This window comes from Papio anubis, chromosome 11, assembly GCF_008728515.1.
Source record: "Papio anubis isolate 15944 chromosome 11, Panubis1.0, whole genome shotgun sequence".
In the NCBI taxonomy this organism is placed as follows: domain Eukaryota; kingdom Metazoa; phylum Chordata; class Mammalia; order Primates; family Cercopithecidae; genus Papio; species Papio anubis.
In genome coordinates, this window is record NC_044986.1 from 99,467,472 (window position 1) to 99,484,413 (window position 16,942).

At 39.8% G+C, this 16,942-nt stretch overlaps 1 protein-coding gene and 2 non-coding genes across 20 annotated transcripts in view; 2 read left to right on the forward strand and 1 right to left on the reverse strand.

Moving 5' to 3' along the window:
- Positions 1–16,942, forward strand: part of ABI1 (abl interactor 1) — a 112,376-nt gene that overhangs the window by 65,697 nt on the left and 29,737 nt on the right. For all 18 annotated transcript variants that reach the window (XM_003903482.5, XM_009214130.4, XM_009214127.4 and 15 more), the window contains exon 3: positions 16,167–16,343. In XM_003903482.5, the coding sequence (XP_003903531.1) occupies positions 16,167–16,343 (177 nt within the window). The remainder of the gene's footprint in view (positions 1–16,166; positions 16,344–16,942) is intronic.
- On the forward strand, positions 2,755–2,861 carry LOC116269652. The gene has a single exon (XR_004177259.1). It is a non-coding gene; the product is annotated as a U6 spliceosomal RNA (small nuclear RNA).
- On the reverse strand, positions 4,248–4,394 carry LOC116269591. The gene has a single exon (XR_004177211.1). It is a non-coding gene; the product is annotated as a small nucleolar RNA SNORA57 (small nucleolar RNA).

Consider the following 16,942-nt stretch of genomic DNA (forward strand, 5'->3'; position numbering starts at 1 on the left):
ATCAAGTTAACTTCGAAGTTGATTGGGACCTTGTTTCAAGCTTATTGAACAAAGATCTGTAACACAGAATTTTGGGCATAAGGCCATTTCCAGAGTCTGGTCCAAATAAGCAATAACAGACAAAGATTGTCTCTTTCTTGGCTGAAGGCTTCCTCTGTGCAGCTTGTCTCAGGACTCTCTTCTTCTGCCCTTTTTATACCCCTCTTCTTTCTCTATTCAGGGCAAAAATATTTCGGTTTTCATTCTGTAGTTACTTTTTAGCAAACATTTATTGTGTTTTTACTTATGTACAAGGTTCTTTGCTTAAAACCTATAATGCCCTCCCTGTAGTAGCAGTGGCAGTTGTGAGGATGATAGTAGGCCTTCTGAGATGATATTGTAGAAAATCCATGGAACATTAAGTAGTGTTGCTATGTCATACTTCTTTCCTGCCTGCCTTTCTGTCTTTTGGTGATTAAGAAGGATTTTTCTGGAAGATCTTTAAAAGAAGCATATGTATTCTTTTTATTTCCTCCAGAGTGACTAGAGAGAGAAAAAAGAACAAAATGAAAACCTATTTCTATACAGCAGTTTAAAATAATCATATCTTAAAAGATAATTTTAAAATCTTGTCTGCTTATGAAGTTTATCATTTTATTTCTACATTTTAGAAGATATTTTCCTCTCTAAATATAATTGCTTTTAGAATATTTTAATGTTTCCTTTAGAACATTTACTTACCATACAATTAATTTTATTTATTCAATTCCCAATCTGCTTATTTTAATAAAAGCCTTGCTTGACCATTTAAAAAGAAGTTTTCAAGATTGGCCTCCTAATTTCCATAATCTTTTCTTTAACTCTTAATTAGAGTAGAGTTCAACTTACTTTTATTCATGCTATTTTAGCTTTTCTCTAATCTCAGAGAAGGTGTTGTGTTTTCATGCCTTTTTTCCCTGGCTTATACTGTCTGCTGTGCTTGGATTTTGACCTTTTTCCCCACTCTCCTTTTTTCTCTTTTACCTGCCAGATATGGCTGGCAAAATTGAGGTTTCTTTCATGGAGTCTTTTGATGTTGCTTCAGGAATATTAATCATTCTTTTCTGTGTGCTATTTGTGTGTAATTAAAGACAAAAATTATACTTATTCAAAAGAATAAATGTAATATATGTTATGCATATGCAATAATAAATCAAACATCTCTGAATCCATCATTAAAACTAAAAACTAGAAAATGACCAATTCTGTTTCTTTTCTCTGTATACTTCTCACCCACCACAAAAGGGATGTTTATCATTCCCTTGCACTTAACATTTTTTTGAAATCACATGTATGTGTATCACTAAACAATTATTGTTTAATTTTGCTTGTGTTTGGGCTTATAACAATGGATTCATCCTGTATGTACTCTAGCATGGCTTACTTTTTTTATTCAGCATTATAATTTCTAAGATTTATCCATATTACATATACATAGTTCATTCATTAGTAATTTGTTCATTCTCATTAATGTATATAATGTATAATGTTGCAAGTATAAATATGCCATTTATTTGCATTTAAATTTAAAGGATATGGAATTAGTTTTCTCCTATGGTTTGAGGTAGGGATCCATTTTCAGTGTTTTTTTCTATATGGCAAAATATTTGCTCTACTCAAATAATACATTCTTTCTTTCTGTGCTATCACTGTAAGATACCAAATTTCCTTATAAGCATGATTTTTTTTTTTTCTGAATTCTCTCTTCTGTTGTATTGGTCCATTTATTTAACCCTGTAAGAACCCTACTATCTTCTTTACTATGGTTTCATAATATCTCAAGAGGCAAGTTACCCTCCTCCCTTCTTATTTTTCTTTTAGACCATGTCTCAGCCATTCCTTCCCCTTTGCCCTCCCATATAAATTTAGAACCTTGGAAATCTCTGTTGGCATTTTTATTGGAATGCATTGAAGCCATAGATCAGTCTGGAAAGACTTGGTATCAAGATAACATGGGATAGAAGGGGGACGATTGGGTGCATATGTGGTTGTGAGTAGATGGGGGTGTGTTGTATCTGGGTTTGAAGACCATTTAATTTTTTTTCCAGGTTTTTCTTTCAAACTCCTATCTCACTGTTTCCTTATTTCTTATTTATAACTAGAAGTAAAATATAATAGGGGAGAGAGTTTTTAGGGTTTTATTCAGGGTGCTCTAGTGATTTTTATTGTAGAATATTCCTGTTGATTATCTTATGTTCCATATTGCCATTCGTCTCTCTCACAACTCTTGGTATGATTTTTGCTTGTCATATTGAGTCTGCCAAAAGAGTTTTCCACTTGTATTGTATTTGCTCTATTTTTTTTTTTTGTTTGGAGACCGAGTCTTACTCTTACCCAGGCTGTAGTGCCGTGGTGTGATTGTGGCTCACTGCAGCCTTAACCTCTTGGGCTCAGGAGATCCTCCCACCTCAGACTCCTGAGTAGCTGGGACTACAAGTGTGTGCCACCATGCCCAGCAAATTTTTTTGCATTTTTTGTAGAGACGGGGTTTCACCATGTTGCCTAGGCTAGTCTCGAACTCCTGGACTCAAATGATCCGTTCTCCTTGGCCTCCCAAAGGGCTGGGATTATAGGTGTGAGTCACTGAGCACAGCCAGTATTAGCTCTAGATTACGCCTCTTGCGTTACCCAAATTCAGAGGCTTTGTTTGCTTTGTATTGGACTAACTATAACTATGTCATTTTTACCAGCCCATTGCAGTACAATTTCATTTTATGTGATAAAAATACAACATAAGTGGTCACTTCTGCAGCACGTACACTAAAATTGGAGCAATACAGAGAAGATTAGCATGCCTCCTGTGCAAGGATGACATGCAAATTCATGAAGTGTTTCACATTTTTCTGACAAAGGTCTAATATCCAGCTTCTATAAGGAACTTAAACTTACAAGAAAAAAAAAAACCCATTAAAAAGTGGGCAAAGGACATGAACAGAGAACAGACACTTCTTAGAAGACATACGTGCGCGTCCAACAATCATATGAAAAAGAATTTAACATCGCTGACCATTAAAAAATGCAAATAAAAACCACAATGAGATTCCATTTCATACCAGTCAGAATGGTGATTATTAAAAAGTCAAAAAAATAACAGATGCTGGTGAGGTCGTGGAGAAAAAGGAACGCTTTTACACTGTTGGTGGGAATGTAAATTAGTTCAACCATTGTGGAAAACAGTGTGGTGAATCCTCAAAGACCTAGAGACAGAAATACCATTTGACCCAGCAATCCCATTACTGGGTATATACCCAAAGGAATATAAATTGTTCTGTTATAAAGACACATGCACATGTATGTTCACTGTAGCACTATTCACAGTGGCAAAGATGGAATCAATCTAAATGTCCCATCAGTGATAGACTGGATAAAGAAAAAGAGGTACATACACACCATGGAATACTATGCAGCCATCAAAAAAGAATGAGATCATGTCTTTTGCAGGGACATGAATGGAACAGGAGGCCATTATCCTTAGCAAACTAATGCAGGAGCAGAAAACCAAATACTACATGTTCTCACTTATATGTAGGAACTAAATGATGAGAACACATGGACACATAGAGGGGAACAGTGCACACTGGGGCCTACCAGATGGTGAAGGGTGGGAAGAGGGAGAGGATCAGGAAAAACCTAGTGGATACTAGGTTTAATACTTGGGTGATGAAATAATCTGTACAACAACACTCATGACACATGTTTACCTATGCAACAAAGTAACACATCTTACATATGTACCCCTGAGCTTAAAAGTTAAATAAAAACATAAAATATTAATAAATACAGAAAATCCCTTTTAAAATGTGTACATTTCCCTCACATTAAAAATTTTGTGAACCACTGCATAATTTCGAAACTGAACAGGGGAGTAGTTAAACAATGTCTTTTATTGTCATTTGATGTTTAGCCAGGAAATGGAAACACCATCATTTGTTATGCTTCTTGAATTTTGTGAGCTTCGAATTATATAAAGCATATGTAATTCAAATGTGTGTATGTATTCAAGCTTTAAAAGGTGATTCCCCCTGTACATGTTCATTCTATTGGTTACTTCCAAATTTGTTTCATGTATATTCTATTTTGATTTTGTCTTTTCTCCTTCAGGTGCTGATGCATCAAGCATGGTCTTCATTTATTGAGAACTTGTCTTTGGGTTGTTATCTTTTCTCTAGTTAGTACTTTTGATACCCCTACCTCTGAGATCCACTTTCTTTTTTCTTTTTCCTTTTCGCTGGTGTCCTGGTGCTTGAGGATAGAACTGGCAGACAGGAAGCTGCATGGCACCAAAGACATGCCAAGGGGGGCCGGAGCTCTTCCCTTTGCCTCTGTACATAACAGGGAGTAGGACTACATGCCCAGTTCCTGTCAAGAAAATGAGGATCCACTTTTTTTTTTTTTCCCACATGAATTTTAGCATTTGTTTACCTTGGAATCAGTTGAGTTTTCAAACTGCTGGTATTTGTGTTTTTGTGTGTGTGTGTGTGTGTGTGTGAGAGAGAGAGAGAGACAGAGTCTGGCTCTGTTGCCCAGGCTGGAGTGCAGTGGCGTAATCTTGACTCACTGCAAGCTCCGCCTCCCGGGGTTCACGCCATTCTCCTGTCTCGGCCTTCTGAGTAGCTGGGACTACAGATGCCCGCCACCACTCCTGGCTAATTTTTTGTATTTTTAGTAGAGATGGGGTTTCACCGTGTTAGCCAGGATGGTCTTGATCTCCTGACCCCGTGATCCACCCACCTCGGCCTCCCAGAATGCTGGAATTATAGGCGTGAGCCACTGCGCCCGGCCTCAAACTGCTGGTATCTTAATGTTTATTAGACTGGCTTTGAGGAGTTCTTCAAAATTGTATTGCCAGTGGCAAAACTGGAGATTGGAACCTAAATCACATTCATCATATTTCAAATACATAATGTGATACATTCATGTTTTCATATTCATATTTTAGAAATGCTTTATCTTAATTGCAGAGTTGTAGATTGGATAGTTTGATAAATAAGATTCAGATTTATTAATTTTTAGTACTTTTTTGTATCAAGCAATGTTATAGTTTCTAATATGCTATTCCCATTTTATATAAGCTGTATTAGTCTGTTTTCACATTGCTGATAAAGATATACCTGAAACTGGGAAGAAAAAGAGGTTCAATTGGGCTTACAGTTCCACATGGCTGGGGAGGCCTAAGAATCATGCCAGGATGCAGCAGCAAGAGAAAATGAGAAGGATGCAAGAGTGGAAACCCCTGATGAAACCATCAGATCTCGTGAGACTTATTCACTACCATGAGAACAGTATGAGGGAAACCGACCCCGTGATTCAAATTATCTCCCACTGTGTCCCCCTGACAACATGTGGGAATTATGGGAGTACAATTCAAGATGAGATTTGGGTGGGGACACAGAGCCAAATATTATAAGCAAAATGAAATTTTAATTAATTAAAACTTGTATAAAATTTTATATCCAGTAAGCAAAAGAGTTAGTATTCAAACATAATTTTCTAATTTCAAGTTTGCGTGCTTTTTTTTTTTTAAAACGAGTGGGTCTAAGGATTGCTATAGGGTAATCTCTTGGGCCATCTAGTTCTTCTCAACTGGGGTTACTCTGATTTTGACTCTCATATATTAAGACTAAAAGCTTATTATTATTATTTTTTAATGTCAGACTGCTGCTTTTGCTATGTAAAGTTGAAGAAAAACGTGTGAAAGTAAGGAAATTCAAGTATGAGAAAGAATTAGTCTCGCTGAAAAAGCTAACTCTCGCTTGGTGAACATATGCATGCTGTTGTTAGACAAATGTTCCAAACCTGTTCCCTTCTTCTCTACCCGCTTTATTTCCTCACCCTGCCATATGGAGGGTTGTGCTTTGCTGGACGTGTTGTCTTTTGGACTTTTATGATTCAGAATTGAGAGAATGGAGAGGGAGTAGACCAGAGTATAATTTTTCAAGTAATTTGAAATCGTGTCCTGAATAATTCTGCAGAGTGTGAGTGAAGTAGGAAGGGTGAAAAAAGGATGATTTTAAGGAGGAGAGTTGTGGATTCCATGATGCTTGAGAAAAATAGGGAAAGAACAAGACATTTTGAATTAAGTTTTCCTTTGAGGACTGGGGACCGTGTGGGATGCTCTTTTAATAGGGTTTAAACAGGTGAAATGTACACATAATAATTTTGTTTTCTCAAGTTTACTTCTTTTGTAAAGCTCTCCATGGTTACACCATAGAGAGCAGACTGGATAAAGGCCAGATTGGGTACAAGTGGACCAATTAGAAGGCTGTTGCAATAGCCAAGGTGAGAGATGGTAGTAGATTGAGTAGGATTAAAGTGTTAGAAACAGATTTCTGGTATTTAAAGGTAAATGTGACAAGATTTAGTAAAATTAAACATGAAGTAAATGCTGGATGTCTGACTTACATAAACTAATAGAGAATTGAAGTAGGAACATTGAAATAGGATTGAGTGGCCTGTGTGTTTGATTTTGAACACGTTCACTTTAAGGTACCATTCAAATATCTGAGAGAATGTCAGTTTTATACATGAACTTACAGCTTAGATGAGCGTTCTTGAATAGATAAATAGAAGTTTGTGTGTATATATGGTAATTTAAGCCTGAATGTGGACGAATTTGCTTAGGGGTTATAAAGAGGAAAGTGAACCTGGAGACACTGTAAGATGACCTTACAAAGGAGACAGAGAATGAGTGTTTGGGAGAGGTAGAAACAAACCTAGGTAAATACTGGTCCATCTTTTCCAACTTCCAATGAAGTCTCAGTATTTTCCCCTCTATGGAGTTAGGGATTCCTCAACTTAATTCTGTGTTGAGCAGAATTGAGCTAAAATTTATACTAGTGCGGGACCTATTAGAAAAGGGAGGAGTTTAAAAGATGTGTGGAGAGGCTGGGTATGGTGGCTCATGCCTGTAATCCCAGCACTTTAGGAGACTGAGGCGGGCAAATCAGTTGAGGTCAGGAGTTTGCCACCAGCCTGGCCAACATAGTGAAACCCCATCTCTACAAAATATACAAAAATAAGCCGGGTGTGGGGGCACATGCCTGTAGTCCCAGCTACTTGGGAGTCATGAGACATGAGAATCGCTTGAACCCGGGAGGCAGAGGGCGCAGTGAGCCGAGATGGTACCATTGAACTCCAGTCTGGGCGACAGAGCAAGACCCTGTCCAAAAAAAAAAAAAAAAGTGTAGAGAGGCATTCTACAAAAATGTGGCTCTTTACATTTTGTAACATCAATGAATCAATGATTGTATCAGATAATCCTCGGAATTACTTGGGGATGGGGGTGGTCAGAATATGTGAATTGTTTCACTATAAAAACAGTTTTTTCAAGAACTGTTAAGAGTCAGATTTTGTCCTCCATGCAAGCTAACGTCTTTTGTAGATGCTGGTAGAAGACAGAAGACTTCTGGACCAGAGACACAGGGCTTTATTACTCATGAGAATAACGGGAGCCAGAGCGTTAGCATTTGTGCCGGTTTCCCAAACCCACTGCTCCATAGAGGAAGGTGAAAGGGGCCGAGTGATGCATGTGGTGATGCCTTTCCTGTAATGCACTGCAGTCTGTTACAAGAGAGGGACTACCAGTTTAGGGAACCCAAACTTTGATAATAGGTAGTAAGTTGTAAGCCTACCTGACCTTCATTCACCCTGGAGGGAGATGACAATTTTTTTTTTTCCAGACAGAGTCTCACTCTGTCCCTCAGGCTGGAGTGCAGTGGCATGATCTTGGTTCACTGCACTTGGTTCACTGCACTTGGTTCACTTCTTCCACCTCCCAGGTTCAAGCTGTTCTCATGCCTCAGCACCCCCGCAAGTAGTTGAGACTACAGGTGTGCGCCACTGTGCCCACCTAATTTTTGTATTTCTAGTAGAGACAGAATTTCACCGTGTTGACCAGGCTGGTCTTGAATTCCTGACCTCAGGTGATCTGCCTCACTCGCTTCCCAAAGTGCTGGGATTACAGGCGTGAGCCACCATGCCCACTGGAAATGACATCTTTATTGTACTAGACAGCAAACAAACCTGCCTTTTGCTCCTGAGGGAGACACTGTTTCTTGATCCCTGAAGACCATTCCTTATATAATACAAACATATGTAACAAGTTGGTATGGAATAAAAGGAATCAGTCCCTCTACTCACGACAGGTACAGAAACATGAAAGACTCAAGTATAATTGCCTTCCAACAGTATTCTACCTTCATTTCTATACCTTCTTGGCTTCTGGTAAGATTTCCTTCCCGTGATTATACAACTTCACTGGTCACTCTGATTAGTCTCACTGACAGAGCCTGGGACCAGATCCATTCAGTTTTTCTTATAACACATTTCATTAAAGTTACTATCAACAGGATAGCAGGATGAGGCCAGACTGCAATATTGACTTCAATTATGCTCCCCAGGGTCCGAGACCCAGCCAACATAACAAATGCAATAAACCTTTAGGGTCTATCTAAGAGAGCCAGGTGGTGGCTTTCTCTTTGTTTCTGCTCTGACTTTACTCCTGGCCCAAGGCATTAATCTAGTTACTGCAGAATATATAGCACAGATTTGGCCTTGGTCTACAAAGAGGTAGTGTAGGGCTATTCTTTTATCTGTAACAATCCTGGTTAGTGATTTGAGACTGTCCTGAATGCCTCTAGGCCCAAGGTGATGTCGTCGATTGCTTTAGCTCAAGTCCGGAACAAATTTCAAACAAACTTTTCTAATTGGATGACTCCCATTATAGCGATTATTCCCTTGGTGTGCAAGTCATCACATTTTCTGAAGGGAGGCAATGCCTGACTTCCAATCAAGAAACACTCCCAAGGACTGTGTGCCTATAAAGAATGTGTTGTTTATATTGTCCTACTTCTGCCCCTCCGACACGCTCCCCCACCCCCACCTCCCAGTTATGTGGGACCTACTTTTAAGTCAGAGGGCACAGGCTGATAGTTTCTCCAATGTGGCCTCCCTGATGGCTGGTAAGCCTTAGGGTTCCGAGTTCAGTATGAATACTTCTCTAGTACTTGTTTGTGGAGAGACTGCCTGAAGGCAGTCAGTCCAATCTGTCCTATTTATTATCTGTGCCACCAACTTGATGGCATTCATCTGTCCCTTGAAATGACTGTGCCTTGAAAAGATGCCTGAAGTTATGGACAGGTGTTTCGTGTGGGAGATTTGGGAGCTTGGACCATCTTCTGCTGCTTCCGAGAGACTGTGTGGTTAAGGAGAATGATGATTGAGTAGTGATCAAAACTGTGTGGCGGGGTAGGGGCAGACCCAGTAGTCAGTTAAATTTGAGGTTTTGTGCATTTGCAGAGAAATGTCCTTTGTGAGGGATGATTCTAAAAGACAGATCACTAATGTCCCTCCTTTTCCTTCCCAACATCTAAGGTGTTTCCCCACAGGTGCCAGACAGGGTTGTTGTACCCCTTCGACTGCCACAAAATCAGTGTGTCCCATTCCAGTAGCTAGCTTTACCTTTTTTCCAGTCATCTCTGACTCAAACCCAGACCTTTTGTCTGGAAGGGCCAGGTGCAAGAGCGACAGAGGTCCTTTTTATTAAACTTACAGCGACCCTTTTATGTCTCCTACTTTAGTCCACATGAGCCACCCTAGGGGAAGCAGTATACTTAACTAAGTGGTCATTATTATTTAAGACCAAGGAAATCCAGCAAGAAAATCCAGATTGTCAATTCCAGGTGGCTGAACCTGAATTAAGTTTATACCAAAGACCTCCTTTTGACTGGATTGCCACCCAGAGAGTAGACCAATCAAGCTAGCCTGGGATTTCCATTAGAGGAAAGAAAGAAGCATCATGCTTAGAAATGGTCAGGGTGGAATCCCAATTGGCCAGGAGCTGTTCTCTTCCTGGAGACAGCCACATTTAGCGACCAAACTGCTGTACTCCTGTGTAGACCAGGAGGAGGTGACAGAGGTATACTCAGAAATCTTTTGAGATGGTTAAAATTTTTTTAAAAATTGTGGCAAAATGCATATATGATTACCATCTTAACCATTTTAAGTGTACTGTTCAGTAGTGTTAAGTACAGTTACAATGCTGAGCAACTAATAATCTCTAGGACTCTTTTTATCTTGTAGAAATTAAACCCTATGCCCATTAAACAACAAGTGTCTATTGAGCTTTCCTCCCCCAGGCAACCACTATCTCCACTTTCTGTTTTTATGAATTTGACTACTCTAGTTACCTCATATAAATGGAATCATACAATATATGTCTTTTTGTGACTGGCATATTTTACTCAGCATAATGTCTTCAAGGTTCATCCATATTGTAGCATGTATCAAAAGTACCTTCATTGTTAAGTCTAAATACTATTCTATAGTATGTATGTATCACATTTTGTGCATCCATTGATCTGTTGATGGATAGTTGGCTGTTGTGAATAAAGCTGCTAGGTGACCCTGCTTTCAGTTCTTTTGGGAATATACCTATAATTGGAATTGCTGGGTTGTGTGCTAATTCTGTTTTTAATTTTGTGAGGAATCTCACTATACTATGTTTCACAGTGACTGCAAGTGCACAAGGGCTCCCGTTTCTCCACATCTTGATTTTTTGATTGTAACCATCATTGTGGTTGTGAGGTTGTGTCACATTGTGGCTTTGATTTGCATTGCCCTCATGATGAGTGATATTGAGTGTCGTTTCATGTGCTTATTGGCCATTTGCCTGTCTTCTTTTTTTTTTTTTGAGATGAAGTCTCACTCTGTCGCCAGGCTGGAGTGCAGTGGCATAATCTCGGCTCACTGCAACCTCTGACTCCATGGTTCAAGCGATTCTCCTGCCTCAGCCTCCTGAGTAGCTGGGACTACAGGTACATTCCACCATGCCCAGCTAATTTTTGTATTTTTGGTAGAGACAGGGTTTCACCATGTTGGCCAAGATGGTCTCCATCTCCTGACCTTGTGATCCGCCCGCCTAGGCCTCCCAAAGTGTTGAGATTGCAGGCATGAGCCACCATGCCCAGCTTCTGTTTGCCTGTCTTCTTTGGAGAAATGTCTGTTCAAGTCTTTTGTCTATTTTTGAGTCGGGTTTATTTTTGTTGTTGTTGAGTTTTTTGAGATGATTTCTGATAAGGCTGTTACAGCACTAAGCAATATAAGATGCTTGTGGATGGTAGAGTATCAGATACCTTGACTAACAGCTCACTGTTGAGTGACTTTTGTGATAAAAAGTGTACCTATTGTCAGATTGCAAATGATGTGGAAAGTAAAAATAGGACACAGATTAGTGTCAAGGACTGCAATAGTATGGCTGGAGTCAGCTGATTGAACTAGAATAGCAGTACCAGACCCTGGAAAAGTGTCATCAACAGTGAGACACCACTGATAGCCTGAAAAAGGTTGTCAAAGGTCTGATGCAACCAATCTGCCATTAGCATGTGATGTGGTTCCGCTCACCATGAGACAAATGAGTCCTTTTCCAGGACTCACAAGTCTGGGATGAGGTGGCAGCCTCTGCATCAGGAACATAGAGTCTTTTACTTTGTATCCACTCTATGATGATAGATGTGTTTCTGTGTCTTCTATGATGATGGATCCAGCAGCAGTGGTAGCAGCCTTGACAGTGCAGTTTGATCAGTAGCTTGATTATAATTGGTCTAATCAGACAATGGACTCTTACCGTAAACATCTGTATTAGTGACCCAGATGGTTTGATCAGCAATTACAATTGATCTCCATGGTTTATGGACAGTCTTAAATATGTCATTCTGTAGTTTTCCAAGTGACTGACTAAATAGTTAGGCTGTTGGTAATAGCCTGATAGTCAGTAAAAATATAACAAGGCTTCAAGGGGAATATTGGCCAGATCTGTGAGAATGTCCTTGAGTTTTGCTGGTGGAACAAAGCAACCACACCCATTTTCAGTTCTGTATTATGGGCACTGGAGTTTAAAGCCCACTAGGCACCACAGGGTCTCAGCTTAGTTGAATAATCAGTGAAACAGGCCCAGGCATTTATGGAACCTTTGTGAATCAAGGGCCTCACTGAGCTAGCAGATTTGGTTTAGGTGGCAGAATGCAAGATCAGATGTTCATAAAGGGAGAAGCTGCTACTTTTTCACGTAAAGCTGAGATGCCCTAGGGGCCAGACTGGCTGCATTCTTGAATATTATCAGTTCATGTGATGAGAGAGGCTTGTTGGGCCTTTCCCACTTTGTTAGTCATTGCATTTGAGTTGACTCGTTCTCCTTTCAAAAGAGGCATACCTAGTAGCTATGTCAGGGAGGCATTGAATCCAAACCCACGAGTCACCTCCAGAAGAGGTTGTTCCTCTTGCCAGAGGGTCTACTCAGAAAAGTCATGTATGCACAGACTTGTACTCAAACAGGTCATAAGGAATGTGGGGCCCCAGACTTACTAATGCCTTTCTACATGGGCTCTTGACAGTGAGCATGATCTCCCTGGAGCTTATGAGCACTCACAGTTCAGCATGTAAAATATCAATACCACTAGACACTCAGCAGTGGAAGCCACAAACAGTACAGTGAATGGTCCAAAGAGCCCCACCCAAAAGGTCACAGTAGCATCCCTTCCCTATTTTGAACCCTTCCCAGACCTCAGTATTGGAAGCTTGTAACTTATTCTTCCGCAGGATGGGTATGAAGGTGCCTTGGGCTCCTGTATCCAACAGAACCGTAAAATGTTGAATCTGTGCTCTCCCCAAAGTTATGCAGCCTACCCAGGTGTGTGTGATCTTTAGTCTCCTTTGGGAACTTGGAGAACTTGGCCCCACTCCTAATCATCTTTCTTTGTAAAGCAGCTGAGGTTGAGGGATGAGGGAGGCTGGGAGAGAGTAGCTTTGTACCAGTGAACAAGAGACATTTACTTTCAGTTTTGAGTGGTGCTATAGCTGTGTGCTGATCAGTAAAATAAACCTGAGGTAATTTTGGTCCAACCAAAACCCTGTATTCTGTGCAAGATCATTATTGCTTGAGCCCAGGAGTTCGAGACCAGCCTGGGCAACACTGCAAGACCTCGTCTCTACTAAAAATTATATTAAAGAAATTAGCCTGGCATGGTGGGATGCACCTGTTGTCCCAGCTGCTCAGGAGGCTGAGGTCAGAGGATTGCTTGAGTGAAAGAATTTGAAGATTGCAGTGAGCCGTGATTGTTCCACTGCCCTCCAGCCTGGGTGACAGAGCAAGATGTTGTCTTACACACACAAAAAAGGTCATCATTATGGACGGTATCCATTTCTGTTTGGGAACACATTGATCGAACAGCTACAGTTTTGTCACTTTCTGGTGGGGGAAATGGGTTTTGTACCCTTTGGCTGACGGGCTTGAACTGCACAATGGCATCATTTTTTAGAAGTTCACCTTAATATAGGCTCTTTGCTGCTCCATTGTTAAGATAATGTCAAGATAAGATCTCTTAAATTCTTGCTTGATTTCAATACTAGGGCTACTGGAGTTTTCTAAGGCTGCAGGACTGACAGCAAGAATTATCTAGATTCTTTGAGCTAGTTTCTGATTCTCCAGTGAATCACCTTGATCCTCATTTTAAACCCAATCTAGTACAGTAGGAGTCTGTAGACTGGTTGGTGTCCAAGGGAGTTTGTCTTAGGGAAATTTCCCCAAGAGTGTCAAAGGTTCCTTGTAGTGGACAGGTTGTACCACCAGAAAATGCTGAGGCCCTTCGTAGTCATCTTGAAAGGATTGAATGTTGGCAAGGTAGACTGTAGTAGGAGCTGAGCACTAAGATAGCCAGCAAAATGCCATTCTTCTTTAACAAGCATTACATGCCTGAACAATGTAACTACATGTTCCTCATCTTCCAAGCAAACTAGCCAAAGTTCTAAAGATTTGTTTGGCTCTGCCAACAATGGTTGCAAATTTTCTTACTTTCAAACTCAGTGTAGATGCATGTCTCTGTAACTGTTGTCCAAAGGAAACAGAACCTTATGTGCCCCCGTCTCCCTCTTCCTGACAAATCTTAGTCTGGAAGATTTCACGAGGCACACCTGCTGAGGCTGACTGTCAGCTTGATAAGGAAGTCCTCCCATCCGCAGAAGTGTTGACAGTAACCAGGGCATCATTCAGGCTGTTGTCTTTGAATCTGTCTACTTCCTGGTACTTATCCTGAAACTTCATTTTAGCCTCATTAACAGGCAGTAAAGTGGAGGATCATTCATTGCCTGGTTGACCATACAATATGGACAACATGTTCGTTAATGATTCTCGTGGACTTTTCTCAATTTCTGCTAACTGGTCTTTCCTTCCATTTCTAGAAAGCTTTGTCCCCATCAGCATTCTATTTTCATTGCCAGAACAATTGAAAATTGTGACGGTCCCGAGATTTATCCTTGTTAACTGATGAGTTAGCCTACCACAGTTTCATGGATTCTTTTGGAAGACATGAGACTCCTGGATCAGAAACAAAGGACATCATTACTCATGGCAATATTAGTAGCCAGAGTGTCAGCATTTGTGCTAGAAAACAGCCCCAGTTTCCCCAGGATACTGCAAAGAGCAAAGTGATGCCTTTGCATACACAGTTGTGTGCATTAGAGAAAAAGTACTCTCAATTTAGGGGACCACATCTTTTATAATGGGCAAAAAACCTTTCTCCTGGAGGGTTACATTAGCTTTATTATATTGGACAGTAAACAATTCTGCCTTTGCTTTCTAAGGAGATGCTTTATTTTCTAAGGCTGTTTACTCTATAAACATCCAGAACGAAGGGAGTTAGTGCATCTTCTCACAAGATGTACAGAAATGATAGATACTCATGGAGAGGTGTCTCTATCTATCTTGGTTTGGAATTGGGATAGCATTTTTGATTAGAAGTTCTTTCTCAATTAAAAAGTTCTGATAAAATAAGACAGAATTGTGACAGATTTGGTTCAAGCATAACATTGAACTGTTCTTTTCCCTGGGAGTACCTTCCCCCCCACCCCGCCCCCACTTTTTCCTGCTTCAGTTCCTATCCTGGCCTCGTCCACCTAGACTACCATAATTGCCCCTTAGTTGGTTTTACTCTCTGTAGTCTTGTTCTTTCTATCTTCAATACCTCTGCTACTGGGATCTTCTTAAAATGCAGAGGTGATGATGCCACTCAATTTAAATTTGTCATCACTTCCTTATTAAGCTGGATTTTAAGTTGTTGAGCGGTTGTATAATTATTTCTCATGTGCTGGCTACTGTCCAGTTTTAAGTTGGCAGCTAAATTAAAAAAAATTTTTAAAAAACCTTGTAGGCCAGTCCTAGGTAGGCTGTGCCAAACAGGTGTCTAGGCTGCTTGCTGACAGTGTATATCTGCTCTTACCATTTTTCTCTCTTAAACCTTTTTCTGCAGGATGTTATTCTCTCTGCCTTTAATATTTTTCATATCCAATTCTTGACTCCTGTTTATCCTTTGAAACCTACGTACTCTTAAAGCCTTTAAATGAACCTTTTCAACCTAGTTAGTTGTCTTGTTCTCAGCACCTTTATAGTAATTTTGAATGAACTGTGCATGTGTCATTATAGCACTTGCCTCATTGTGTTGTAATTACTTTTTTTGGGGTGTGTATGGGGGGGATTCTGCATCACGCTGAATAAATAAAGTGTCAGCTACTCATACCAGGACAACTTTCCCTTTCTGCACATACCAAATCTCTCTTTCTTTTTTTGAGACAGGGTCTCCCTCTGTTGCCCAGGCTGGAGTGCAGTGGCACAATCACAGCTCACTGCAGCCTTCACCTCCCAGGTTGAAGCGATCCTCTCACTTCACATCCCCAGTAGCTGGGACCACAGGTGCATGCCACCATGCCTGGCTGTTTTGTACTTTTTGTAGAGACAGGGTTTTGCCATGTTGCCCAGACTGGTCTTGAACTCCTGAACTCAAGCAGTCCCCCTGCTTTGGTCTAAAGTGCTGATATTACAGGCGTGAGCTACCATGCCTGGCCCACATACCAAATTGTTAGGAAAGAAAACTGCTTTCCAGAGAATTGTTTTAAAATCAAATCCATTACATTAGTTGGTGCTTTAAACCACCACTAAACATTCTCTGCTTTTAGCCTAATATAATTTAATAGTATTCACTGGAAAATAGACATGTGGTGTACAGTCCTGTGGTCCATCCTAAATATGGTCCAATGTATATGGATAGCAAATATATTATGCCAAATAATATTTTCTTGTTTTGTTCAAATTTAAAATATAGACTGTGGATATTCATAAAGAGAAAGTGGCTCGAAGAGAGATTGGTATTTTGACAACAAATAAGAATACGTCAAGAACTCACAAAATAATAGCACCTGCGAATATGGAGCGCCCTGTAAGGTATATTCGGAAACCCATCGATTACACAGTTCTGGATGATGTGGGCCATGGTGTCAAGGTAAGCATTTTATATTACATAAACAAACTAATTTGCATATCCCGTAAATATTTTGGATAGGAAATATTGTGATAAAGATAATTGTAATTAATAGATTCTCTTTAGCAACTAGCATTATAATTTTCATACAATTTTTAATATGCATTTTTACTAAGGTTGGGGTGTAATTTTATCAGTGGAATAGGCTATACTAAAAATGATATTAAAATTTGAAATGGTTATTAAACCATAAATCCTAGACAAATAAATATTATCCATTTGTGTTGTGAATTCCATGTCTTTCTTTCTCTACTGAATATTTAAAAATAAAAATCTACATGCTTTTCAAAATTACTTTAGAAAATAATTTATAAATACTTTAATCATTTCATTTCTAAATATGTATATATATTTGTATACCTGTGTGTATATGTAATGCAGCAACTTATTAAAAAATGAAAATTGTATGTAATTTTGTCTTAAACCCCCACCCTCCCCCCCGCAAAAAAAAACCCCACAGATTTTCAGGAGAGAGATGATGTGTTGCCTGTGTTCATTTCTAAGCATGGAAAATTAGCTGATCTTGAAGGATACCTGTAGTGTGTCAGCTTTTTGGTATT